General features: G+C 46.3%; 1 protein-coding gene across 1 annotated transcript; it reads left to right on the top strand.

Annotated features, from left to right (window-relative positions):
- The first annotated feature begins 8,306 nt into the window (after nt 1–8,306).
- Nucleotides 8,307–11,989, top strand: LOC123164068 (transmembrane 9 superfamily member 9). Its single transcript, XM_044581479.1, has 7 exons — nt 8,307–8,587; nt 9,400–9,564; nt 9,648–9,757; nt 9,844–9,952; nt 10,038–10,150; nt 10,228–10,378; nt 10,514–11,989. Exons 1-7 carry the CDS (start codon nt 8,465–8,467, stop codon nt 11,669–11,671), a joined length of 1,929 nt encoding a protein of 642 aa, XP_044437414.1. The 5' UTR covers nt 8,307–8,464; the 3' UTR covers nt 11,672–11,989.
- The last annotated feature ends 15,015 nt before the right edge of the window (nt 11,990–27,004 follow it).

Below are 27,004 nucleotides of genomic sequence, written 5' to 3'. Positions count from 1 at the left end.
TGCGGTTTTCGCCCACACGATCGTGATCGAACGACCTAGAGCATGGAAGAGAGTTTGGTGGGCTTTGGGCTGGTTTTGGAGGGGTTTTTTGCTGGATACTCAAATGGACATTGCGGAGGCCCGGTTAACCGTTGGAGTACCAAACGACCTCCGAATGGAACGAAACTTGACCGGTAGTCTCCGGGTGGTATAATAAAACCACTTGACAAGCATCGGTCCATTCCGAGAAAGTTTGACACACGCACACGAAAGAAAACAAGAAGGGTGCACCGGAGGAGATAGGAGCGCCGGATTGGAAAACGGACAACGGGGAAAATGCTCGGATGCATGAGACGAACACGTATGCGAATGCAATGCACATGATGACATGATATGAAAATGCATGACATGACAAAATACAAAACGAAAGACAAAAACCCGACAACGGAGGGAAAAACAAAACACATAGCCGGAAATGGCAAGAGTCGGAGTTACAAATATGGCAAGTTACATGCCGGGTGTTACAACTACCCACCTGGGCGCGCTTGGAGGGGGTGGCGCGCCCTGGTGGGTTGTGCCCAGCCAGGTGGCCCCTCTAATGGGTTTTGGCTCCAAAAATTCTCTTTTATTGTATAAAAAATCCTCACAAAGTTTCATTCCAATCCGAGAACTTTTATTTCTGCACAAAAACAACACCATGGTAGTTCTACTGAAAACAACGTCAGTCCGGGTTAGTTTCATTCAAATCATGCAAATTAGAGTCCAAAACAAGAGGAAAAGCGTTAGGAAAAGTAGATACGACGGAAACGTATCAACTCCCTAGCTATCTCTCCATCCATGAAATAACGCTCAGGCATAACATGCAATTCATATCTAGGAGAGCTAGGTCTAACAGGTGTTTCAAAGTGTCCAGTTTCAATAATTTCACCAGTTTCAGAAATATCATCATCTTTAGCATACTCAATATTTTTAGCTCTAGCAAGTTGTTCATCAAGAAATTCACCCAGTGGCACAGTATTACCAAGCAAAGTTGTAGCATCATAAGCATCATTCATAGAAGAAGTAGCATCATCAATAACATGCGACATATCAAAATCAATAGCAGGTGTAGGTGTCGCAAGTTTACTCAAAACAAAAGGTGAATCAAGTGCAGAGCTAGATGGAAGTTCCTTACCTCCCCTCGTAGTAGAGGGAAAAATCTTGGTTCTGGTATCTTTCAGATTCCTCATAGTGATCAGCAGATATAAATCCTAAGTGACTCAGAGAATAGAACTATGCTCCCCGGCAACGGCGCCACAAAAAGGTCTTGATAACCCACAAGTATAGGGGATCATAACAGTTTTAGAGGGTAGAGTATTCAACCCAAATTTATTGATTCGACACAAGGGGAGTCAAAGAATATTCACGATTATTAGCAGCTGAGTTGTCAATTCAACCACACCTGAAAGACTTAATATCTGCAGCAAAGTATTTAGTAGCAAAGTAATATGGAAATAACGGTAATGGTGCCAAAAGTAACAGTAGCAGTTTTATAATGATTGTAACAGCAGTAGCGACGAAAGTAGCTTGGCAAAGATCAATATGTGAAAAGCTCATAGGCAATGGATTGGCAATGATAATTGTGTTGGATGATATTCATCATGTAGTAGTTACAACCTAGGGTGACACAGAACTAGCTCCAATTCATCAATATAATGTAGGCATGTATTCCATATATAGTCATACGTGCTTATGGAAAAGAACTTGCGTGACATCTTTTCTCCTCCCCCCCCCCCGTTGCAGCGGGGTCCTAATGGAAACTAAGGGATATTAAGGCCTCCTCTTAATAGAGAACCGGACCAAAGCATTAGCACTTAGTGAATACATGAACTCCTCAAACTACGGTAATCACTAGAAATAATCCCAATTATTGTCACCTTGGGGTATGCGGATCATAACTCGTAATAGGTGTCTACAACTTGCAAGATAGGATCAAGAACTCAAATATATTCATAAAAACATAATAGGTTCATATCTAAAATCATGGCACTCGGGCCCTAGTGACAAGCATTAAGCATAGCAAAATCATAGCAACATTAATCTCAGAACATAGTGGATACTAGGGATCAAACCCTAACAAAACTAACTCGATTACATGATAAATCCCATCCAACCCATCACCGTCCAGCAAGACTACGATGGAATTACTCACGCACGACGGCGAGCATGATGAAATTGGTGATGGAGGAAGGTTGGTGATGATGATGGCGACGAATCCCCCTCTCCGGAGCCCCGAACGAACTCCAGATCATCCCTCCCAATGAAGAACAGGAGGTGGCAGCAGCTCCGTATCGTAAAACATGATGAATCCTTCTCTCCGATTTTTCTCTCCGCAAATAGGTACTTGTAGAGTTGGAATTAGGGTCGAAGGAGCTCCAGGGGGCCCACAAGCCTGCAGGGCGCCCCCAAGGGGGTGGGCGCTCCCCCAGGGCTTGTGGCCTCTGGGTGGCCCCCCTATGGTTGATTCTTGTGCCAATATACTTTATATATTCCAAAAATATTCCCCGTAAATTTTTAGGTCAACTCGAGAACTTTTATTTCTGCACAAAAATAACACCATGGCAATTCTGCTGAAAACAGCGTCAGTCCGGGTTAGTTCCATTCAAATCATGCAAATGAGAGTCCAAAACAAGGGCAAAAGAGTTTGGACAAGTAGATACGATGGAGACGTATCAAATATCAGTCAAGTCAAGAAACTCAGAAAGATTGTTAGGATAAATAAACTAGCGACAAAAAACAACAAGATCTTTGTCTGCACAATGAAGAAGACATCAGTGCACTACAGGGATGGTACTAACTATTATACCTTGTCTTTTTAATTCCTTTGCTCAATTTCAAATCTAGAGAAGATATTTATGCATATCCTTGTTTTCAGGCCTTTCCAAAGAAGTTCACTGATGATTACCTCTCAAACCACCTGTATGGTCAGGAGGCGAGGGAAAGTATTCATACAACACCCACGGTACAATATTGAAGTCTTCCTGAAGAGGACAAAGGATGTATGGTCAATCATCCACAGGCACTGTCCTAAAGTTGCAAAGACCTTCAACATCAATGAAGGCTCAATATTTGCCTTCCGCTTCAGCAGTTTTCCAGATGAGATTCAACTGTCTATCTACCGTCTATGATGATAATTTCCAAAGGTTATAAATGTTGCAGGTGAAACTTGATGCTGGTGCAGCTGTGTAATGGGGTAGCTAGCTATATGCCTATGTGCTGTAACTGAGTGTTGAAGCTATATGATGTATTTCAATTATGAAATACTGGTTCCGTAATATCAGAATGAAATTTATTGTGTGCTTAATATGAAATGTCAATTTGATTAATAAATGGAGTATTAATAATAGGCTAATTAGCATGCTAATTGGGTTTTTCTATTGCAAACGCTTATTGAGAAAACACCATGGGCGGTGACCTCAGACAACGCACACGGTTTCTGGGAAGAATACGTGTTGGATCAGTGAACAATCACACATGACTTCCTCTATAAAACTGTTTGCATTAGGCCACTTTGCGCAAATGTTTTCCACATAAAAAGTGTGTGTGTGATGGACAGCCTATGCCACACGGTTTCTTCTACGCACCGTGCGTGATGCATTCAATAACGCAAACCATAATTTTTTATATCGTCTGCAATGGCAACGCTATCACAAACGATTTGATGGGGAAAATTGTTTGTGATGTGCGTGCGAACGGAAACGTTTGTCTGGGACTCATCATGTGGGATGTACATACGAACGGAAACGTTCTTCTTGGATTGACTATATGGGATGTACGTACAAACAAAAATGTATTCCGTGTATTGATTGTATGGGTTGTACGTACGAAGGGAAATGTTTCTCTGGGATTCACTGCATGGGATGTACTTACAAATGGAAACTATTGGGCCTGTATAATTGTATGTGATGACTAGCCCGATCGCACATGAGCTCATTTTGTGTAGCGTGTGTGACAGGAGGGCCTATCACCGACGGTTTCTGGGTTGTGTGGGAAGGACCCCCGTATCGCCCACACTCACTAGGCGACGGTTTAAAATGCCGCCGTGGAAAGGGGTTAAAAACCGTTTGTATAGCAGCTTGTTGTACCAGTGTGATATATGAAGAGAACATGCAACAAATGTGCTCTAAAAATACGTAAAATATAGAGCCATCAGTGGATGGCATCATCAACGGTTATCGCCAGGTCGATTCCAATGCTGTCGGCCGGTGGTTGTATGACGCTCTTTTTTCAGATGGCTTGATGAGTCGGGGCGAGATGAGGTTGAGAAGGGTTGTCTGCAAATGTTAACAAAGTGTCGGGCAGTTTTTGCGAAGTTTCCATAGATTGCTTCCTATGAGTTCGATTCAGATCTGACGATTATAAACAGAGAATGGCAGGCACACCATCATCACCAACTCCATTTTTATAGGAATAGAGATGAGGTAGCTTTTATAGGAGTACAAGATTATATTAGGAGTAGAGATGAAGTTGGTCGCCCGACCCTCGCGTCACTCGAGCGGGGCGACTTGGGAGGAACCAAGCCGGCGGTGGCCCGCCCCCACCTCCCGCCCACCCCCTGATACGTCTCTAACGTATCTACAATTTTTTATTGTTTCATGCTATTAAACTATCAATCTTGGATGTTTTATACCCATTTACTAGCAACTTTATATCATTTTTTGTGACTAACCTATTGACATAGTGCCTAGTGCCAGTTGTTATTTTTTGCTTCGCAGAAAATCAATACCAAACGGAGTCCAAATGCTATGAAACTTTTTGGAGAATTTTTTCTGCCCAGAAGACACCCAGGAGGCAAAGAAGTGCACCAAAGGAGGCCCGTGGGGCCCACTAGGCCCCAGGGCGCGCCAGAGGCCCCAGGCGCGCCATGGTGGGTAGTGGGGCCCACGAGAAGCTTCTCCACCGACCTTCATCTCTATAAACACTCTAAAATCCCCAAAACCTTAGGGGAGTCGACGAAACACTTTTCCAGCCGCCGCAAGTTTCAGAACCACGAGATCCAATCTAAAGGCATTTTCCGGCACTGCCGGAGGGGTCAACAATCATGGAGAGGTTCTTCATCATCCTTGTTGCCCCTCCGATGATGCGTGAGTAGTTTACCACAGACCTACGAGTCCGTAGGTAGTAGCTAGATGGCTTCTTCTCTCTTTTTGATCTTCAATACAATGTTCTCCTCGATGTTCTTGGAGATCTATTTGATGTAATGACTTTTTACAGTGTGTTTGTTGGGATCTGATGAATTGTAAGTTTATGATCAGATCTATCCATGAATATTATTTGAGTCTTTGCTGAACTATTTTATGTGTGATCTTTATAGCCTCGTATTTCTTCTCCGAAACTTTGGTTTGGTTTGGCCAACTAGATTGATTTTTCTTGCAATGGGAAGAGGTGCTTTGTGATGGGTTCGATCTTGCAGTGCTCAATCTCAGTGACAAAAAGAGACATGACATGCATGTATCGTTGCTATTAAGGATAACAAGATGGGTTCTATTCCTACATGAATAGATATTGCCTACATCATGCCATCGTTCTTATTGCATTACTTCGTTTTTCCATGAACTTAATACACTAGATGCATGCTGGATAGCGGTCGATGTGTGGAGTAATAGTAGTAGATGTAGGCAGGAGTCGGTCTACTAATCTTGAACGTGATGCCTATATACATGATCATTGCCTTGAATATTGTCATAATTATTTTCTTTTCTGTCAATTACCCAACAGTAATTTGTTTACCCACTGTATGCTATTTTCTCAAGAGAAGCCTCTAGTGAAATCTACGGCCCCGGGGTCTATTTCCTATCATATTAAAACCAAAAATACCTTGATGCACTTTTTCTCTCTTTATTTTATTTTGTGTTTTAGTTAGATCTATTTACCAAATCTCATACAATTTAATCTATCTCAATACCGAGGAGGGATTGACAACCACTCTTACGCGTTGGGTTGTAAGTTTTCGTGGTTTGTGTGCAGGTGTTGTTTACATAGTGTTGTTTGGTTCTCCTACTGGATTGATAACCTTGGTTTCATAACTGAGGGAAATACTTACATTTGCTGTGCTGCATCGTCCTCTCCTCCTTGTGAAATTACCAACGCAGATACAAGCAATCACCCCCGTGTCGCCGCTGTCGGAGGGCTGGCCGGCGAAGCCGCGCCAGGATTTGGGATGGTGGCGGCTGGGCCGTTTCTTCTCCCCATCACCCAGCTGCCCTCCCCCTTTGCACCTTCCCTCCAGATCCGGTCCCGGACGAGGCCGGCGGCCTCCTCCTCCAACGAGGATGGCCTCTCCCGGCAACCTCTTTCCCACTACGTAGGCAACATGACTGGCCTCCCCCGGCTGGGGCTCCACCGTGCGGTTTCTGGTTCGCCTTGGATGGGATCTAGGCGTTCACCCCGGGCGATTGCAGTGCTCCCCCTCCGGCGCCCCTCCCCTGCCGGTCCAGCCAACCTGCGGCCTAGCCCTAGCCATGGTGGCGGCGGGGCCTCCCATCTCGAGCGCGATGTCCCCTTCCCCCTAAGACCCGATCTTGTGTGCGTCTACATCGGACTGCGCCTCCCTTGGTCGGCCCTGCCGGTGTTGCGGCTTGGCCGTGGCATGGAAGGTATCCTCTGCGGCCCTCCCTCCCCGTGGGCGTAACCCAGCTCGTTGCTGGTGCTGGAGCTAGTTGGGTGGTGGATGTGGGTGCTGTGTCCGGTCGCGGGTCTGCCTCGTGTCGGAGGCCCTTGTCTCCGGCGGCGCCCACCTCCCTCGTGCGTCGGTGGCTGCTCGTGCATGGTGATTGTTGATGCAATAGTGGTTGATTCCCTAGCGGCGACTGCCTTTTCGCTGCGCGCCGGCATGGTGTTGTGGTGTTCGTGCGGCGCCTCACAGTGGGTCTTTGTTGGTGTTGCCTCGGCCACGGCGGCCTCTGGACTTGCGTTCTCGAGTGACAACTCAGATATGCATGGCCGAATGAGCTGGAAGGAGCACAACTACAAACACGACAACTCAGATCTGCGCTCTTTGCAGTCTTTGCTTGCTGGCGTCGCTTTGTCGCTGCTGCTTCCCCCACGTCGGTTCTCTCTGCCTCACCGCACCTCTGATGATGTACCTCCACGCCTCGCTTAGTGCCAACTCCTTTGTCGTGTGTCTGGTGGCGCCATGTGCCACCTTCCGGCGGCCTACCCCCTCCAGATTTGGCGGCTCCAGCTAACAACGACTTCTCCATCTCAATTTTTCGAATCCGGCGGCTACAGGTTTGCTCAGAATCAGGCTAGGGAGAAATCTCTGCCCGGCTGCTGCCACGACCTTCATTTGCGCCCTCTTCACGCTTAGGGGGACCTAAGTCCGGTTCTCTAGACCAGATGGCGGCGGCGTTGCGTGCCGTTTTTCCTTCTTGAAGGAGCAATCTTGCTCGCTCTCGGTGTCCCTGATGCTAGTATTTAGTGATGTTAGTCGTCTTGTTGGTTCGGTCCGCCTCTCTTGTTTGTGGCTCGGTGGGTATAGCTGTGTAGTTTTCTCTGTTTGGGCCGAACATCCTTCTTTGTTTCACGTGCCATGCTCATGCCTCTTTGCGTTTGTGTCATGCGACGTACCCTTAGGACATGAGCAATGGAGGCATCAGCTTGATGCTGCCCCATGTCTTAATTTAAACCTAAAGTATCGAAACTATCATTTGCATTTTTACTCACCCAAGGGAGGCAGCCATAGGTAGACCCCACTGTATTGATCCCTATCTTAGTTCTTTTCTCCTGTTTACTCCCTTCGTCCGGGTTTATTAGGCGTAAAGACAACTTCTCTTGGACCAAGACACATAGTAATTTGCTCACATTAATTCTTTCATTTCACTCCCAACACACTCTCTCACATGCATGCAGCCAATGAAAAAGCATGCATGCAGTGTATTAATTCCCTGACCATGGCATCAACAACAATGACTTTCAATGCAACCAATGAAGTGGTTGCATGCATGCACCTTTCCAAAGCGAGGCCTTATAAAAAAAAGACATGCTTGCGATGTTGTGAGGCCTAATAAACCCGGACGGAGGGAGTACTTCTCTACTCCTTCGTTCTCTCTCCTTCTTTTCTTTTACTTTCCCCCCCCAAGCGGCTACCTCCTCTGCAAGAGACTGCTTCTTGTGCAGACCACCATCTGAACCTGATTTGCCCCACACCGAGCCGAGCTGGACCTGCGGGGCAGCACCATGGGGCAGCCCGTTGGCCATGCACTTATCTGTACTCTTTCTTATTCCTTATACTAAATGAAAAGATGCGTGAGCTTTGCTATTCAGAAAAGGAAAAAAATAGTATGAAAAAACAAAAAAGCTAGGTAGGGATACGACGCTTTCATTTTCTTGCTCCATTAAAACACCACCTCGTCGCAACGGAAAAGCCATTCTCCTCTCGCCACTCTCACCGGCCCGAGCGCTCGAGCGAACCGTGAGCGACCCTCGCCCACCGCGTCCGTTCCCCATGACGATATCGCTGCCGGCGACGGCGGCGGCTCTGTCCGTCGTCCTCGCCGCGCTCTGCCTCCTCGTGGTCCCGGCCGCCGGATTCTACCTCCCGGGCGTCGCGCCCAACGACTTCGAAAAGGTACCCACCGTACTATCTTGCGGCAAACTCTATTTCCTCCCTGCTTGCGTGGACCCCTCCCGTGCAGGATCGTGTTCTGGTCGGATCTGGGCGCAGCATGCCCAGATCTGGGCTCGCGCGGCTGGGTGTCTCGGAGATCTCCGTGCTGTCACGGGGTTAGATTGTGATGTGGCCTCGAGCAATGTAGGTGGTGCGCGGAGTGTATGCATTTCGAGAAGCCAAACTTAGAACTATGCTTGTCGCTCGAAATTATGGTTGCCCCCGCGCCTGCTTGTGCGTTAGGACGAATGAACATGCCATGGGAATGGGGTAACGAGATTTAGTAGTCAATGCACGGAGATTGACGGCTGATTGGTAGCTCGTGCGCTGGCGGCAATGCGGATTTAAAAGATGATTTATGGTCATCAATGCTTGTCATTAAATCGTGATATAAGTTGCCTAAGTGATTTTCGAGGACCGAATAAGTTTTGGAATGCAGATTTGCTCGTTTATAAGCTGTAAAATCTCAGGTGGGAAAAACATTGGCCTTTAAAACTGGAGTTCGCTAGGATGTGTGGCCCTTCTCTACAGTGTCAGTGCTTTTTTGATTCAAAGGATTTTCATAGGAATTACATTTGTTGGTTGTTCACTCAAAGATCTGAATCTCCATCTAATATTTCATATCCAACTTACTAGCATACATTATGCACCAAGCTGGCAAATGGTTTATGCAGGTTTTGGGCCGTGCTCCATGCTCACCTTTTTTTCCCCTGTTAACTGGGATTCACTTGTTCGTATGCGACTGCTAACTGAATTATTATGGTTCAATGCAGAAAGACCATCTCCCTGTGAAAGTCAATAAACTGACTTCAATTAAGACACAACTTCCCTACTCCTTCTACTCTCTCCCATTCTGTAAGCCAGATACGATCGTTGACAGTGCTGAAAATCTGGGTGAAGTTCTCCGTGGGGATCGCATTGAGAACTCTCCATATGTGGTTTGTTCTTTTTCTATCCATTGTTTTCTTTGCCCGGTACTTTGCACAGTTGGCCTTTAACTTTTCATGTCTATGTTTTCCAGTTTGAAATGAGGGTACCTCAGATGTGTCAAATAGTCTGCAAGATTTCAGTTGGGGAAAAAGAAGGAAAGGTTCTCAAGGAAAAGATTGAAGATGAGTACCGCGTGAACATGTATGTTAGTCATTTAATTTCTGGATTATCTAAGATTTTATTGATGTCTATCGGTAGGTCTCACATAAATTCTCTACATCCAACAGGATTCTTGACAACCTACCTCTAGTTGTTCCTATTCAAAGAGTGGATCAAGAAGGTGCTTATTTCTATCAACATGGGTTCCATGTTGGAGCCAAAGGACAATACTCAGGGGTAAGTTAAACTATTATGTATTGATCAAATGTCATCTGGGGGCAAAGTTCTTCTGTGCACTTTACTTTTCTTGGTTGTTTGACAGAGTAAGGATGAAAAGTACTTCATCCACAATCATTTGTCCTTTACGGTGAAATATCACAGGGATGCACAAAGGGATGTTTCTAGGATAGTGGCCTTTGAAGTAAAACCCTACAGGTACATTTGAGCTTATAATTATTTGAAAATTCAGGTTTTGGTGATTTGAATCTGAAAAACAATGGCATATGCTGCAGTGTGAAGCATGAATATGGACAGTGGAATGACAAGAAGACTCATCTGACCACTTGCGATCCGAATGCGAAACGTATAATTACATCATCTGATTCTCCTCTGGAGGTTGAAGCTGGCAAAGACATTGTCTTCACATACGATGTGGATTTCAAGGTGATAATTAATGTGTAAACCTTTTAGGTTCGACACTATTGAAGTGATTTTATTTGCTATAGTATTGTTTAGTGTGTCCTAGGTGGAGCTTGATATTATTTACTAATTCTTTCAACTACTCTTATCAACTTGCAGGAGAGTGATATCAAGTGGGCATCTCGCTGGGATAGTTATCTGCTGATGACAGATGATCAAATCCATTGGTTCTCCATTGTAAATTCTCTCATGATTGTTCTCTTCCTTTCCGGAATGGTTGCAATGATCATGCTTCGGACCCTTTATCGGGATATCTCCAAGTATAACCAGCTTGAGACTCAGGAGGAAGCCCAAGAAGAAACTGGATGGAAGCTTGTTCATGGTGATGTTTTCAGGCCGCCTGCCAACTCTGATTGGCTCTGTGTTTATGTTGGTACAGGTGTCCAGTTTTTTGGCATGATGCTTGTCACGATGGTCTTTGCAGTCCTTGGCTTCCTTTCTCCCTCCAACAGAGGTGGACTGATGACAGCTATGCTCTTGCTTTGGGTTTTCATGGGTTTGCTTGCTGGCTACTCTTCTTCACGTCTTTACAAGTTGTTCAAGGGCTCAGAGTGGAAGAACATTGCCTTGAGGACAGCATTCACCTTCCCTGGCAGTGTGTTCACTGTTTTCTTCTTCTTGAATATTCTTATCTGGGGGCAGAAGTCTTCTGGTGCAGTTCCATTCACCACAATGTTTGCCCTTGTCCTCCTTTGGTTTGGTATCTCGGTGCCTTTAGTGTTTGTTGGGAGTTACCTTGGTTTCAAGAAACCAGCCATTGAAGACCCAGTGAAAACAAACAAGATACCCAGGCAGGTACCTGAGCAAGCCTGGTACATGAACTCAATCTTTTCGATTCTAATTGGAGGGATCCTTCCATTTGGAGCTGTGTTCATTGAGCTCTTCTTTATCCTGACCTCCATCTGGCTGCACCAATTCTACTACATCTTTGGGTTCCTCTTCCTTGTCTTCCTGATTCTAATCGTCACATGTGCCGAGATCTCGATTGTGCTCTGCTACTTCCAGCTATGCAGTGAGGATTACTTGTGGTGGTGGAGATCATACTTGACATCAGGATCTTCTGCCCTGTACCTCTTCCTGTATGCGACTTTCTACTTCTACACAAAGCTGGAGATCACAAAGTTTGTGTCAGCCATCCTTTACTTCGGCTACATGCTCATCGCCTCATATGCGTTCTTTGCCTTGACGGGTACAATTGGATTCTACGCCTGTTTAATGTTCACTAGGCTGATTTACTCGTCTGTGAAGATTGAGTAACAGTGCTCTTCTCCCTAATTTTCTGTTGACATGGTGAAGGTCGATGCTGTGGCCAGTGAATGCCGCCCTCTAAATTTAGCTATCTGTGGCATCAGTTCTGAGTTCTGAAAGCTGGCTGTTAAGATGAAGTGGTGATTTGTTATCCATGGTTAAACTATCATAGCTAGCTCCGTGAGTTTTATTATCTTGTCCCTTTTTTGGCTTTAGCATCTGGATCACGAGGATGCCTGTGAAGTACCTGTTGTGAATTGTATGTGGATGCTGATAAAGTACCTATTGTGAATTGTATATGGATGCTAATAAATCTCAATTACTTCATGCCAGAATGTAATGTAATTGTTGACGTACATTGAGCCTTTTTATTGAATATATACCACTGCAGTGAAAAATATTGTGACTAGTTAGGGCATCTCCAACCGCCTACATCACAGGTGTCCACACATGAGTCTGACCGGGAGACACAGCTCCTAGCGGTGGCGATCGCACACCCTCTGGCCTCTGTTTTCTGTTCCCCTGGCACACAAAAATCTGACCATCAACCGATCTTTGTGGACAAAGAGGGCGATGTGCAGGGTGACCAGCAGCGCGCGTATGTGAAGAAATTTGAGGCGAGGTGGTTCCAGGAGGAGAATATCATGCAGCTAGTAACAGATGCATGGGAGCACACGGCAGTAGCAACCATGCATGACTGGGATAGGGAGATCCCGAAGGCACCTCATCGTCGCCTAAAAGAGCTCAAGGCTGAGTTGGAACAGCTGCGGTTGGGCCCCCTTACTGACAAGTGAAGGAAATATGTCCTACAGGCAATAATAAAGTTGTTATTTATATTTTCTTATATCATGATAAATATTTATTATTCATGCTAGAATTGTATTAACCGGAAACTTAGTACATATGTGAATACATAGACAAACAGAGTGTCATTACTATGCCTTTACTTTACTAGCTCGTTGAATCAAGGATGGCTAAGTTTCCTAGCCATATACATGAGTTGTCATTTGATTAACGAGATCACATCATTAGAGAATGATGTGATTGACTTGACCCATTCCGTTAGCTTACCACTTGATCGTTTAGTATGTTGCTATTGCTTTCTTCATGACTTATACATGTTCCTATGACTATGAGATTATGCAACTCTCGAATACCGGAGGAACACTTTGTGTGCTACCAAACGTCACAACGTAACTGGGTGATTATAAAGGTGCTCTACAGGTGTCTCCGATGGTACTTGTTGAGTTTGCATAGATTGAGATTAGGATTTGTCACTCCGATTGTCGGAAAGGTATTTCTGGGCCCTCTCGGTAATGCACATCACTATAAGCCTTGCAAGCAATGTGACTAATGAGTTAGTTGCGGGATGATGCATTACGGAACGAGTAAAGAGACTTGCCGGTAACGAGATTGAACTAGGTATTGAGATACCGACAATCGAATATTGGGCAAGTAACATACCGATGACAAAGGGAACAACGTATGTTGTTATGCGGTTTGACCAATAAAGATCTTCATAGAATATGTGGGAGCCAATATGAACATCCAGGTTCCGCTATTGGTTATTGACCGGAGACGTGTCTCGGTCATGTCTACATAGTTCTCGAACCCGTAGGGTTCGCACGCTTAACGTTCGGTGACGATCGGTATTATGAGTTTATGTGTTTTGATGTAACAAAGGTAGTTCGGAGTCCCGGATATGATCACGGACATGACGAGAAGTCTCGAAATGGTCGAGACATAAAGATCGATATATTGGACGCCTATATTTGGACGTCGGAATGGTTCCGGGTGAGTTCGGGCATATACCGGAGCACCGGGAGGTTACCGGAACCCCCCGGAAGGTATATGGGCCTTATTGGGCCATAGTGGGAGAGAGGAGAAGGGAGCAAAGGAGGGGGGGCCCCCCAAGCCCAATCCGAATTGGGAAGGGGGCCGGCCCCCCTTTCCTTCCTCCTTCCTCCCCCTTCCTTCCACTACTAGTCCAACTAGGGAAGGGGGGGAATCCTACTCCCGGTGGGAGTAGGACTCCCCTTGGGGCGCGCCTAGGAGGCTGGCCTCCTCCCCCTCCTCCACTCCTTTATGTATGGTGTAGCGACCCGACTCGATAAGAGTCGAAGTCTCTGTGCTTACCGTGCTAGTCCCTGGATCGACTTGCTAGCACACACAGTACTCGATGAAATAACAGAAATAACACACATCTCTTTATTACATCGATAGTCCAGGAGCAATACATTTATTACAAAATAGGCAATAGAGCCAATAAACAAATACTGTGGAAGCAAAGTAGTAAATGAGTCCAACTCCACGAGCAAGGTTGAGTGTAGAACATCGACCTATCACACCTTAATCCTCGTCGGATATATCTGCAACGTGATAAGTTGCAGCCATATAGGTCAGTACATTGAATGTACTGGCAAGTCACATCATAAGTGTAAAGAACCTACTTGTACATGCAATTTGGCTGGTGGAAAGCTCTAAGTTTAGTTTTTTTGCATAAAGTTAGTTTTTCCCTATTAGGAAAGATGTTATTCTACTACTACACATTTTCATAGGATGAGTTGGCAAACCCAACTCCATCCGTTCCCAAGTTTCATTTAAAACCCAACTGTTTAATTAAAGGTGAGGAGATCTCCCGGCATTTCCACTACTAGATGCTCAACTTGTCCGTAACCGGGGACACGGCTAATCGATTAGGTTGACACTCTGCAGAGGTTGCGCACTTTTCCCCACAAGACTCGACCACCTCCATGATCGGAAGATCGAGACATAGTCTTTCGAAAATGTTCCCCCTTAACCCACGGATAGGCCGGTACACCTACATCATTCTACATCTGCTAGCCCATCCCGGAAGGGGTCACACTAACTACTCAACTAAGCCAGAGCCCATATTGGCTTGTGGCTGCACACGTAAGCTTCTAGACATGAGAATACGATTGATCTCTTTGAGCCTGAGCGGATGGTCCACTAGTGGTGCACCACCATGGATTTCCCATGCGTGCCCCACTGTACTTCGCCACCATTCCAACAAGTTTCCGCCCAGGTAGTTCATTAATTATCTTAGGTCCTATTTACTACATTGTCACTCATACTTTACAATGATCACTCCCCAATCCACGTCTACTTAGCGAAGCAACATAATGTAAAACGATGGCGACAATGTTATAAGGTTCAGACCTACCTCAATGAACTACTGGGTGAAAAGCATAGTCATGCGGCGTCAATTCCTACCATGCAGTCCTACCGCAAAGAACTAAGTGCATAATAAAAACATAGGTAATGAAACATGATCAAGATGCAACTTGCCTTGGTACTGCTGGTTCAATCCTAAAGACTGATAATATTCTTCTTCGCACTCCGCGCAATCTATCGCAAAGAAGATAAACAAACATAAGCAAACATTTCAGAGAGCCAAGAAGAACATACAAAGCAAGAAGTCTCGGAAAAACCAAATGAACAAACAACACTTAACTTGCACGAAAATATTCTAAGTGCAAAACAACATAGGCCTATGGTTCAAGAAGTGATGTGAACTATAGTGCGTACTATGCATACTAGTAAAAATATTAATGGACAGATCCTAGTGTGTGTAAAATATTATGACAAAGGTCCAGGTGATAGGGTTTGGCTACGGTGACAGAATGCAAAAAGAATCAACTTAATCGGAGCTACGGTTTGAGAGATATGGCCATTTGAAGTTCGTATTTGAATCTGAATAAATTCAAATTTTAATCTGACAAAAGTTTGCAAAAAGGATACCACTGGATAGATCTAAACAATACGAAGAATTTACCGCTGGTTTCATCGAGTTTGGATATACGGTTTAAAAGTTATGGCTAATCTAAGCTCAGGGACTAATCTATGATAAAAGGGACTAAACAGTGAAGAAAAACTATCGCAAACAGGTCCCTGGCGCGTGGCAGATTCCTACTGGCCGAAAGGTGTTCGCCGCGTAGCTTATACAACGGACGGCCACAATCTAAGAAAAACGGCGGCGGCGGCTAACTTATACAGAAACCGATCGGTTTTTAGAATAAAAACCCGCGGTTAACCGCGTACCGGTTCAACTAAAAAAAACTAACCTAATCTAATCTGGGCCGTCGGTGATCGATCTAACGGGCGGGAGTAGGGCGGCGGCTTACAGCGGGTGGTGGTGGTGGCCGGCGACGATGAAGACGGCGGCGCGGCGTCGGTGACGGAGGGGGCGGCGGTTGCGGTGGTCCTCGTCGACGGGGAAGAAGATGGGGAGGTGCGGCGCGTCGAGGGCGTCGCGAAGGTGGTGTCGGCGTTTGTCGGCGGCGTCGGGACGGGGCGAGGCGAGGACGGCGGGGCTCGGTGCTCCGGCGGCTCCGACGTCGACGGTGCGGCGGCTCCGACGGGACCTAGGGGCAAAAATCGTGTCAAACGAATGCGCCTCGGCGAGCTGAGAAAATTTACAGAAAAGTGAGGGTCGGAGTGGTCTACGGGCGACGAAATGCTCCGGCTAGTGGCGTGGCTCCGGCGAGATGCGAACGGGCAGCGCGGTGGCTGTGAGCTGCGTGGGAAGAAGCGGGACGACGAGGATGGAAGAGGGGGTCGAGGGGCTTTTATAGGCGAGGGCAGAGGGCTCGGGGTCGACGGATAAGCATTATCCGAGCGCGAGGCGGCCGGCGGTTGCGGGCGGCGAGGCGTGGATGTTTATCCCGCGTGGTGCGGGAGGTTGGGGACGGGCTGACGTGCGGGGCCCGCCTGGCAGCGGCATCGAGAGGAGGTGAGCGAGGGCGAGCGCGGGGCGGTCGACCGGGCGGGAGGCTTCGGGCGCGCGGGCGCAGGCCTTGGGCCAAATGGCCAGCTCGGCCGGTTGGGGCGCTCCTGGGCCGAACCCAGTTTCGGTCCAGGCTGCGGTGAGTGCGTGCGTGTGTTTTTTTTAAACCGAACACTAAAGTGGCCCTAAATAATTTAAGTGAATTAATAAAAACACCACAATAATTTCTGAAATAACTATACAATATTTAGAGCCTAATGAACATTAACTTAAGCACAACATATTTTGAAAATATTTTCCTAATGCAATTAATGCACTTTTTGCAGATAAAATAAATACCAATAAACTCCAAAACTTCAAATAATATTCAAAATAAAATTTTCCCACTCTTTTATAAGTTTGAGGAAGTCATCTTATCCCCTCTCATTTGTTTTTCTCGAGTGGAAAAAATATTATTTGAATATTTCAAAAACTCCAAAATGCAAAGAAATATGATATGCATTGAATGATTCTATTAACATCCAAATTTAATAAAATTTGGGATGTTACAAACCTACCCCCCTTAAGATGAATCTCGTCCTCGAGATTCGGGTTGGCCAGCAAAAATGTGTGGATGGTCCTGTCTAAGATCCTCCTCTCGTTCCCAAGTGGCTCCCTCCTTGGTGTGGTGACTCCACTGAACCTTGCAGAACTTAATGATCTTGGTACGAGTGATTCTCTCTGCAGTCTCAAGAATCTTAATAGGCTTCTCCTCATAAGTCAGATCATTCTCCAACTGAATTGCCTCCAGTGGCACTGTATCTCTCAAAGGAATGTCCGCCATCTCTGCATGACACTTCTTCAGCTGGGAAACATGAAACACATCATGAACTCCCGACAAAGCCTCTGGTAATTCCAGCTAGTATGCAACCTCTCCTCTACGTTCCAGAACTCTGTATGGTCCCACAAACCGTGGTGCTAACTTTCCTTTGACTCCAAATCTCTTAATACCTCGAAGTGGAGACACTCGAAGATATGCTCTATCTCCCACTTCTTAGATCACTTCCTTGCGTTTAGCATCGGCATAACTTTTCTGCCTTGACTGAGCTATCTTAAGTCTGTCACGAATCAACTTGACCTTCTCCTCAGAATCCCTAATCAAATCAGGTCCAAACAATTTGCGATCTCCAACTCCATCCCACATCAAAGGTGTCCTGCATTTCCTGCCATACAATGCCTCGAAAGGGGCCATCTGCAAACTGGCTTGGTAGCTGTTGTTGTACGAGAACTCTGCGTAGGGTAAGTTATCATCCCAACTAGACCCATAGTGTAGCGCACAAGCTCTCAGCATGTCCTCCAGAATCTAATTGACTCTCTCTGTCTGCCCATCAGTCTGTGGATGGAAGGCTGTACTGAACTCTAGCCTGGTACCCAAAGTTTCATGCAACTGATTCCAAAACTTTGAGGTAAACTGTGTTCCTCTATCTGATACGATGCTCCTCGGAACTCCATGCAGACATACGATCCTGGTCATATATATCTTTGCCAGCTTAGCACTTGTATAGGTGGTCTTCACTGGAATGAAGTGAGCAACCTTGGTCAAACGATCCACTATCACCCAAATGGAATCATAACCTGAACGGGTCCTCGGTAACCCCGTGATAAAGTCCATACCAAGTTTATCCCATTTCCAATCAGGTATCAGCAACGGCTGAAGTAAACCTGCTGGTTTCTGATGCTCCGCCTTTACTCTCTGACATACATCACATATTGCCACATACTCGGCAATCTCTCTCTTCATGCCGTCCCACCAAAAACTTTCCTTCAAGTCCAAGTACATCTTGGTGTTGCCTGGGTGTATCGAATATGGTGAGTCATGAGCCTCCTGAAGAATCAACTTCCTGATCTCCGGGTCATTGGGTAGGCAAATCCGTTGCTCAAACCATATGGTTCCATTTTCATCCTCACGGAATCCTTCTGCTTTCCCTTTGCCCATCATTTCCTTTATCTCAGCAATACCTTGGTCCAACTTCTAGGCCTCTCTGATTCTTCCCAACAAGGTGGACTGTAGCTCAAGTGCGGCAACATAACCTCTTGGAACTATTTCCAACTGAAGGTCTCTAAGCTCATCACATAACTCCTGAGGTAAACCTCCTGCTGTAAGGGTATTAACATAACTCTTACGGCTCAAAGCATCCGCCACAACATTGGCTTTTCCTGGATGATAATGCAGACTCATGTCATAATCCTTTATAAGTTCCAACCATCTCCTTTGCCTGAGATTCAACTCCTTCTGCGTGAAAATGTACTTCAAACTCTTGTGATCCGTGTAAACATCACAACGATTCCCAATAAGATAGTGTCTCCATGTCTTGAGCGCATGCACTACGGCTGCCAACTCCAAATCATGCGTGGCATAGTTCAACTCATGAGGTTGAAGCTGTCGTGAAGCATAAGCTACAACCTTTCCCTCTTGCATAAGAACACCTCCAAGTCCTAGACGTGAAGCATCACAATACACCTGAAAGTCCTTGTGCACGTCAGGCAGGATTAGCACTGGGGCTGTGACCAAACACTTCTTCAACTCTTGAAAGCTGGCTTCACACTCTTCAGTCCAAACGAACTTGGTGTCCTTCTTCAACAACGCTGTCATGGGCCTTGCAATCTTGGAGAAATTTTCAATAAATATCCGGTAATATCCAGCAAGTCCAAGGAAACTACGAATCTCGCCAACTGTGGTGGGTGCATTCCATTCTGTGATTGACTCTACCTTGGTAGGGTCCACTGCAATTCCTTCACCTGACACTACATGTCCAAGGAATCCGACTTCCTTGAGCCAAAACTCACACTTGATGAACTTGGCATAAAGTTGATGTTCTCTGAGCTTCTCCGAAACCAAGCGCAGATGTTCAGCGTGTTCCTCCTCATTCTTGGAGAAAACCAATATGTCATCAATGAATACCACAACGAACTTATCCAAGAACTCCATGAACACCTTGTTCATCATGCTCATAAAATAAGCAGGGGCATTAGTCAAACCAAAGGACATGACTGTATACTCATAAAGCCCATACCTTGTGGTAAAAGTGGTCTTGGGTATATCCTTCTCACAGATCTTCAATTGGTGATAACCCGATCGAAGATCGATCTTGGAGAAAACACTAGCTCCTTCTAACTGGTCAAACAAGTCATTGATCATCGGTAGGGGATACTTGTTCTTGATGGTCACCTCGTTCAAAGAGCGGCAATCCACACACATCCTCAATGTTCCATCCTTCTTCTCCACTAAGAGTACTGGGGCTCCCCAAGGTGATGAACTCGGGCGAATATACCCTTTCTCTAGCAACTCCTTAATCTGTTTCTTGACTTCCTCCAAATCATTAGCGGGCATCCGTTACGGCCTCTTGGAGATAGGTCCTGTACCTGGCAGCAACTCAATCAAAAACTCAATCTCCCGATCTGGCGGCATACCCGGCAACTCCTCCGGAAATACATCGGGATAATCCTTCACCACTGGTACTTCTTCCTGGACAACTCCCGTAAGAGAGTTCACCTGAGTCCTCTTAGGCTTAAGCCTAGATACATACTTGATCCTCTTCTTCTCTGGGGTGGTGAGAAAAATCGATCTACTAGCACAATCAATGTTCCCCTCATACTTGGACATCCAATCCATCCCTAGGATTACATCCAACCCTTGCGACTCTAGTATGATCATGTCTATGGGAAAAACATGTCCCCCTATGTTCAAAGGCAACTGGAAACATCCCTGACTAGCCATAGACTCGGCTCCTGGGGAACTCACTAGAATGGGTGACTTAAGAGCTATGGTAGGCAACTTATGTTTATCCACGAATCCCCTTGATATGAATGAATGTGATGCACCAGTGTAAAAAAGAATGAGTGCTGGAAATGAATTAACCAAGAACTTACCAATCACTGCGTCAGGCTGCTCATAGACCTCCTCCACATTGACATGATTCACATGCCCCTTAGTGAAAGGATTAGGCTTCTTGCCTCCAGAATTCCCATTTCCATTCCCATTCTACTGCTCGGGACACTCATTAGAGTAGTGCCCTGTCTTCTTGCATTTGAAGCAAGTGATGTGACTCAGACCTTTCTTCATTGGTGTAGAAGAGTTGAAATGCTGCTGGTTGCCATTCCCTCCATTGCCATTGCCATTGCCATTTCCATGCTTGTGACCATGGTGGTTGTGTCCATTTCCTCCATGATGAATGTGGCCTACATGGTTATGATGATTCCCTCCAAACTTGCTAGTGCCTGATCCAGAACTTCCTGAGTACGGGCTGTAGTGGGGTTTCTGTTGAACTCCAGAGTTATACTTCACCGTACTTCCTCTTACGATTCTGCATCTGCTGGTGCTTGCCTTCGAGAATGGTAGCCTTATCAACCAGCTCCTGATAGTTCGCAAAGGTCGCCACAGTCAACTGAACTCCCAACTCATCGTTCAGTCCCTCCAGAAACTTCTCTTGCTTGGCTGCATCAGTGGCCACGTCCTCTGGGGCATAACGGGCCAACTTACTGAACTCATCAACATACTGGGATACCGTGCGTCCTCCCTGGCGCAAGCTGCGGAACTCCTTCTTCTTTAGACTCATGGCTCCAGCTGAGACATGAGCAGTGCGAAACGCCTGCTGGAACTGAGTCCAAGTCACACTCTCCAAGGGGTATGTGGTGGTGTAGTTCTCCCACCAAGCAGCGGCCGGGCCATCCAGCTGATGGGCGGCAAACTTCACCTTCTTAGCATCATTGCATCCTGCCGTGGCCAGCTCCCTTCCTATCTTGCGGAGCCAGTCATCTGCGACAATCGGCTCCGTGCTGCTGGAGAACACGGGTGGGTTCAGCCTCAGAAAACGGGTAAGACTGTCAACTGGGGGTGGCGGCATTGGGTTGTTGTTGTTGTTGTTGTTGTTGTTGTTGTTGTTGTTGTTGTTGTTGTTGTTGTTGTTGTTGTTGTTGTTGTTGTTGTTGTTGTTGTTGTTGTTGTTGTTGTTGTTGTTCTGGTTCTGGTTCTGAATGAGCATCTGCATAAGAGCATTCTGCTGCTGGATCAATTGCGTGAGCTCCGGCGGAAATTTGAATCCGGGGTCACGTCTTGGAGGCATCTGATGGGTTTAGAGTGGATGAGGAGTTAGAATAGAATAAGGCCTAGTGAGTAAAATCACACTACCCATATGCACATGATAGCAATAAAACTTCAAATCACTCCAATTCAATTTCAAACAAAGAGGTTCACACAAATAATCAAACCTAAGGTAAGCCATGTCACAAGATTTGACAAGGTCTTACAAATGAAGTAAAACTAATCGGATAACGAAATCGAATTTCTAACTCTCATGGTGGTATAAAATCTAACTCTCATCGGATGAAGACCAGTCAACCATGTTGACATCAGGTGTCCTTGCATCACTGTCTGTGTCGTCATCTCCAAGCTCATCATCCTGGTCCTTGTCCTAGCTGACGAAATCTCCATAAGAGTGATCCTCCTGGATGTTTTCTCCCTCATCCAGCTTCTCCTCGGCCTCCTCAAGCTCAAGCTTTAGGTCGTCGATCTTCTCCTGCAGTGCGTCCAGCTCTCCCTCATGCTCGATGCGAGCGTCCTGGAGTTCCTCCTCGAGATCGGTCTTGCGAGTCATGAGGTTCTTGATGACGATCATGTTGTCAGACAACTCCAGCTCCATCATACGAATGTGATCCTCCATGTCCTGGATATGGGATGCTATCATCTCGTCCTCCAGGGTACGCACCACATCTCCATTTGCGTCGCGGCGTCCGTACATCGAGAAGGAGGTCTTCTTGAGGTCCTCGTCATACTCCTCCCGAATGCGTTCGAGAGCAATGTGAGCAGCGATGCCCCTGCCCAAGCCCCATGTTGCAGTATCCACATGGAAATCAATGGGCTTGGTGCGGTTTCCGAGGATGCGTCCGGGGATATGGGCATCAATCCTCCAACGCGTCTCCTCGGGCAAGGTGGCAGCGAAAGTTCCAGTGAATGTGGGAAGCCCAATCTTCAGGTGCTTCACGATCTTCATCAGCTGCCGTCCAAAGGGCATGGTCTCATCGGGCTGCTCGAACTCGACAATGGTGGACGACATCTACATTTTGAAAGAGGGAAGAAATTAGTAATGAAGCAGAGAAGGTACGAGACCAAAGGATATATAGGGAAAGTGAAAAATATAGCTTTTTATCCTATGGCTTTTCCATTTTCTAGGGGTTGCCTCCTACAGTCAACCTGGCTCTGATACCATATTGTAGCGACCCGACTCGTTAAGAGTCGAAGTCTCTGTGCTTACCGTGCTAGTCCCTGGATCGACTTGCTAGCACACACAGTACTCGATGAAATAACATAAATAACACACATCTCTTTATTACATCGATAGTCCAGGAGCAATACATTTATTACAAAATAGGACATAGAGCCAATAAACAAATACTGCGGAAGCAAAGTAGTAAATGAGTCCAACTCCACGAGCAAGGTTGAGTGTAGAACATCGACCTATCGCACCTTAATCCTCATCGGATATATCTGCAACGTGATAAGTTGCAGCCATATAGGTCATTACATTGAATGTACTGGCAAGTCACATCATAAGTGTAAAGAACCTACTTGTACATGAAATTTGGCTGGTGGAAAGCTCTAAGTTTAGTTTTTTGCATAAAGCTAGTCTTTCCCTATTAGGAAAGATGTTATTCTACTACTACACATTTGCATAGGATGAGTTGGCAAACCCAACTCCATCCGTTCCCAAGTTTCATTTAAAACCCAACTGTTTAATTAAAGGTGAGGAGATCTCCCGGCATTTCCACTACTAGATGCTCAACTTGTCCGTAACCGGGGACACGGCTAATCGATTAGGTTGACACTCTGCAGAGGTTGCGCACTTTTCCCCACAAGACTCGACCACCTCCATGATCGGAAGATCGAGACATAGTCTTTCAAAAATGTCCCCCCTTAACCCACGGATAGGTCGGTACACCTACATCATTCTACATCTGCTAGCCCATCCCGGAAGGGGTCACACTAACTACTCAACTAAGCCAGAGCCCATATTGGCTTGTGGCTGCACACGTAAGCTTCTAGACATGAAAATACGATTGATCTCTTTGAGCCTGAGCGGACGGTCCACTAGTGGTGCACCACCATGGATTTCCCATGCGTGCCCCATTGTACTTCGCCACCATTCCAACAAGTTTCCGCCCAGGTAGTTCATTAATTATCTTAGGTCCTATTTACTACATTGTCACTCATACTTTACAATGATCACTCCCCAATCCACGTCTACTTAGCGAAGCAACATAATGTAAAACGATGGCGACAATGTTATAAGGTTCAGACCTACCTCAATGAACTACTGGGTGAAAAGCATAGTCATGCGGCATCAATTCCTACCATGCAGTCCTACCGCAAAGAACTAAGTGCATAATAAAAACATAGGTAATGAAACATGATCAAGATGCAACTTGCCTTGGTACTGCTGGTTGAATCTGAAAGACTGATAATATTCTGCTTCGCACTCCGCGCAATCTATCGCAAAGAAGATAAACAAACATAAGCAAACATTTCAGAGAACCAAGAAGAACATGCAAAGCAAGAAGTCTCGGAAAAACCAAATGAACAAACAACACTTAACTTGCACGAAAATATTCTAAGTGCAAAACAACATAGGCCTATGGTTCAAGAAGTGATGTGAACTATAGTGCGTACTATGCATACTAGTAAAAATATTAATGGACAGATCCTAGTGTGTGTAAAATATTGTGACAAAGGTCCAGGTGATAGGGTTTGGCTACGGTGACAGAATGCAAAAAGAATCAACTTAATCGGAGTTACGGTTTGAGAGATATGGCCATTTAAAGTTCGAATTCGAATCTGAATACATTCAAATTTTAATCTGACAAAAGTTTGCAAAAAGGATACCACTGGATAGATCTAAACAATACGAAGAATTTACCGCTGGTTTCATCGAGTTGGATCTACGGTTTAAAAGTTATGGCTAATCTAAGCTCAGGGACTAATTTGTGATAAAAGGGACTAAACAGTGAAGAAAAACTATCACAAACAGGTCCCTGGCGCGTGGCAGATTCCTACTGGGCGAAAGTTGTTCGCCACGTAGCTTATACAACGGACGGCCATAATCTAAGAAAAACGGCGGCGGCGCCTAACTTATACAGAAACCGATCAGTTTTTAGAATAAAAACCCGCGGTTAACGGCATACCGGTTCAACTAAAAAAACTAACCTAATCTAATCTGGGCCGTCGGTGATCGATCTAACGGGCGGGAGTAGGGCGGCGGCTTACAGCGGGTGGTGGTGGTGGCCGCCGACGATGAAGAGGGCGACGCGACGTCGGTGACGGAGGGGGCGGCGGTTGCGGTGGTCCTCGTCGACGGGGAAGAAGACGGGGAGGTGCGGCGCGTCGAGGGCGTCGCGGAGGTGGTGTCGGCGTTAGTCGGCGGCGTCGGGACGGGGCGAGGCGAAGACGACGGGACTTGGTGCTCTGGCGGCTTCGGCGTCGACGGTGCGGCGGCTCCGACGGGGCGTAGGGGCAAAAATCGTGTCAAACGAATGCGCCTCGGCGAGCTGAGAAAATTTACAGAAAAGTGAGGGTCGGAGTGGTCTACGGGCGACGAAATGCTCCGGCTAGTGGTGCAGCTCCGGCGAGAAGCGAACGGGCAGCGTGGCGGCTGTGAGCTGCGTGGGAAGAAGCGGGACGGCGAGGATGGAAGAGGGGGTCGAGGGGCTTTTATAGGTGAGGGCAGAGGGCTCGGGGTCGACGGATAAGCCTTATCCGAGCGCGAGGCGGCCAGCGGTTGCGGGCAGCGAGGCGCGGATGTTTATCCCGCGCGGTGCGGGAGATTGGGACGGGCTGACGTGCGGGGCCCGCCTGGCAGCGGCAACGAGATGAGGCGAGCGAGGGCGAGCGCGGGGCGGTCGACCGGGCGGGAGGCTTCGGGCGCGCGGGCGTAGGCCTTGGGCCAAATGGCCAGCTCGGCCGGTTGGGGCGCTCCTGGGCCGAACCCAGTTTCGGTCCTGGCTGCGGTGAGTGCGTGCGTGTGTTTTTTTAAACCGAACACTAAAGTGGCCGTAAATAATTCAAGTGAATTAATGAAAACACCACAATAATTTCTGAAATAACTATACAATATTTAGAGCCTAATGAACATTAACTTAAGCACAAAATATTTTGAAAATATTTTCCTAATGCAATTAATGCACTTTTTGCAGATAAAATAAATACCAATAAACTCCAAAACTTCAAATAATATTCAAAATAAAATTTTCCCACTCTTTTATAAGTTTGAGGAAGTCACCTTATCCCCTCTCATTTGTTTTTCTCGAGTGGAAAAAATATTATTTGAATATTTCAAAAACTCCAAAATGCAAAGAAATATGATATGCATTGAATGATTCTATTAACATACAAATTTAATAAAAATTGGGATGTTACATACGGGGGAGGGGGGCACCCCATGGACACACAAGTTGATGATTGATCTCTTAGCCGTGTGCGGTGCCCCCCTCCACCATAATCCACCTCGGTCATGTCATTGTAGTGCTTAGGCGAAGCCCTGCGTCGGTAGCTTCATCATCACCGTCATCACACCGTCGTGCTGACGAAGCTCTCCCTCGACACTCTGCTGGATCGTGAGTTCGTGGGACCTCACCGAGCTGAACGTGTGCAGATCGCGGAGGTGCCGTACGTTCGGTACTAGGATCGGTCGATCGTGAAGACGTACGACTACATCAACCACGTTGTCATAACGCTTCCGCTTACGGTCTATGAGGGTACGTGGACAACACTCTCCCCTCTCGTTGCTATGCATCACCATGATCTTGCGTGTGCGTAGGATTTTTTTTTGAAATTACTACGTTCCCCAACAGTGGTATCAGAGCCAAGTTTATGTGTAGATGTTATATGCACGAGTAGAACACAAGTTAGTTGTGGGCGATAATAGTCATACTGCTTACCAGCATGTCATACTTTGATTCGGCGCTATTGTTGGATGAAGCAGCCCGGACCGACATTACGCGTACGCTTACGCGAGACTGGTTCTACCGACGTGCTTCGCACACAGGTGGCTGGCGGGTGTCAGTTTCTCCAACTTTAGGTGAATCGAGTGTGGCTACGCCCGGTCCTTGTTGAAGGTTAAAACAACACATACTTGACGAAAAATCGTTGTGGTTTTGATGCATAGGTAAGAACGGTTCTTGCTCAGCCCGTAGCAGCCACGTAAAACTTGCAACAACAAAGTAGAGGACGTCTAACTTGTTTTTGCAGGGCATTTTGTGATGTGATATGGTCAAGACATGATACTAAATTTTATTGTATGAGATGATCATGTTTTGTAACGGAGTTATCGGCAACTGGCAGGAGCCATATGGTTGTCGCTTTATTGTATGAAATGCAATCGCCATGTAATTGCTTTACTTTATCACTAAGCGGTAGCGATAGTCGTAATAGCAATAGTTGGCGAGACGACAATGATGCTACGATGGAGATCAAGGTGTCGCGCCGGTGACGATGGTGATCATGACGGTGCTGTGGAGATGGAGATCAAAGGCACAAGATGATGATGGCCATATCATATCACTTATAT

This window comes from Triticum aestivum, chromosome 7D (assembly GCF_018294505.1).
Source record: "Triticum aestivum cultivar Chinese Spring chromosome 7D, IWGSC CS RefSeq v2.1, whole genome shotgun sequence".
Taxonomy (NCBI): domain Eukaryota; kingdom Viridiplantae; phylum Streptophyta; class Magnoliopsida; order Poales; family Poaceae; genus Triticum; species Triticum aestivum.
This window is presented reverse-complemented; position numbering and strand designations above follow the sequence as displayed.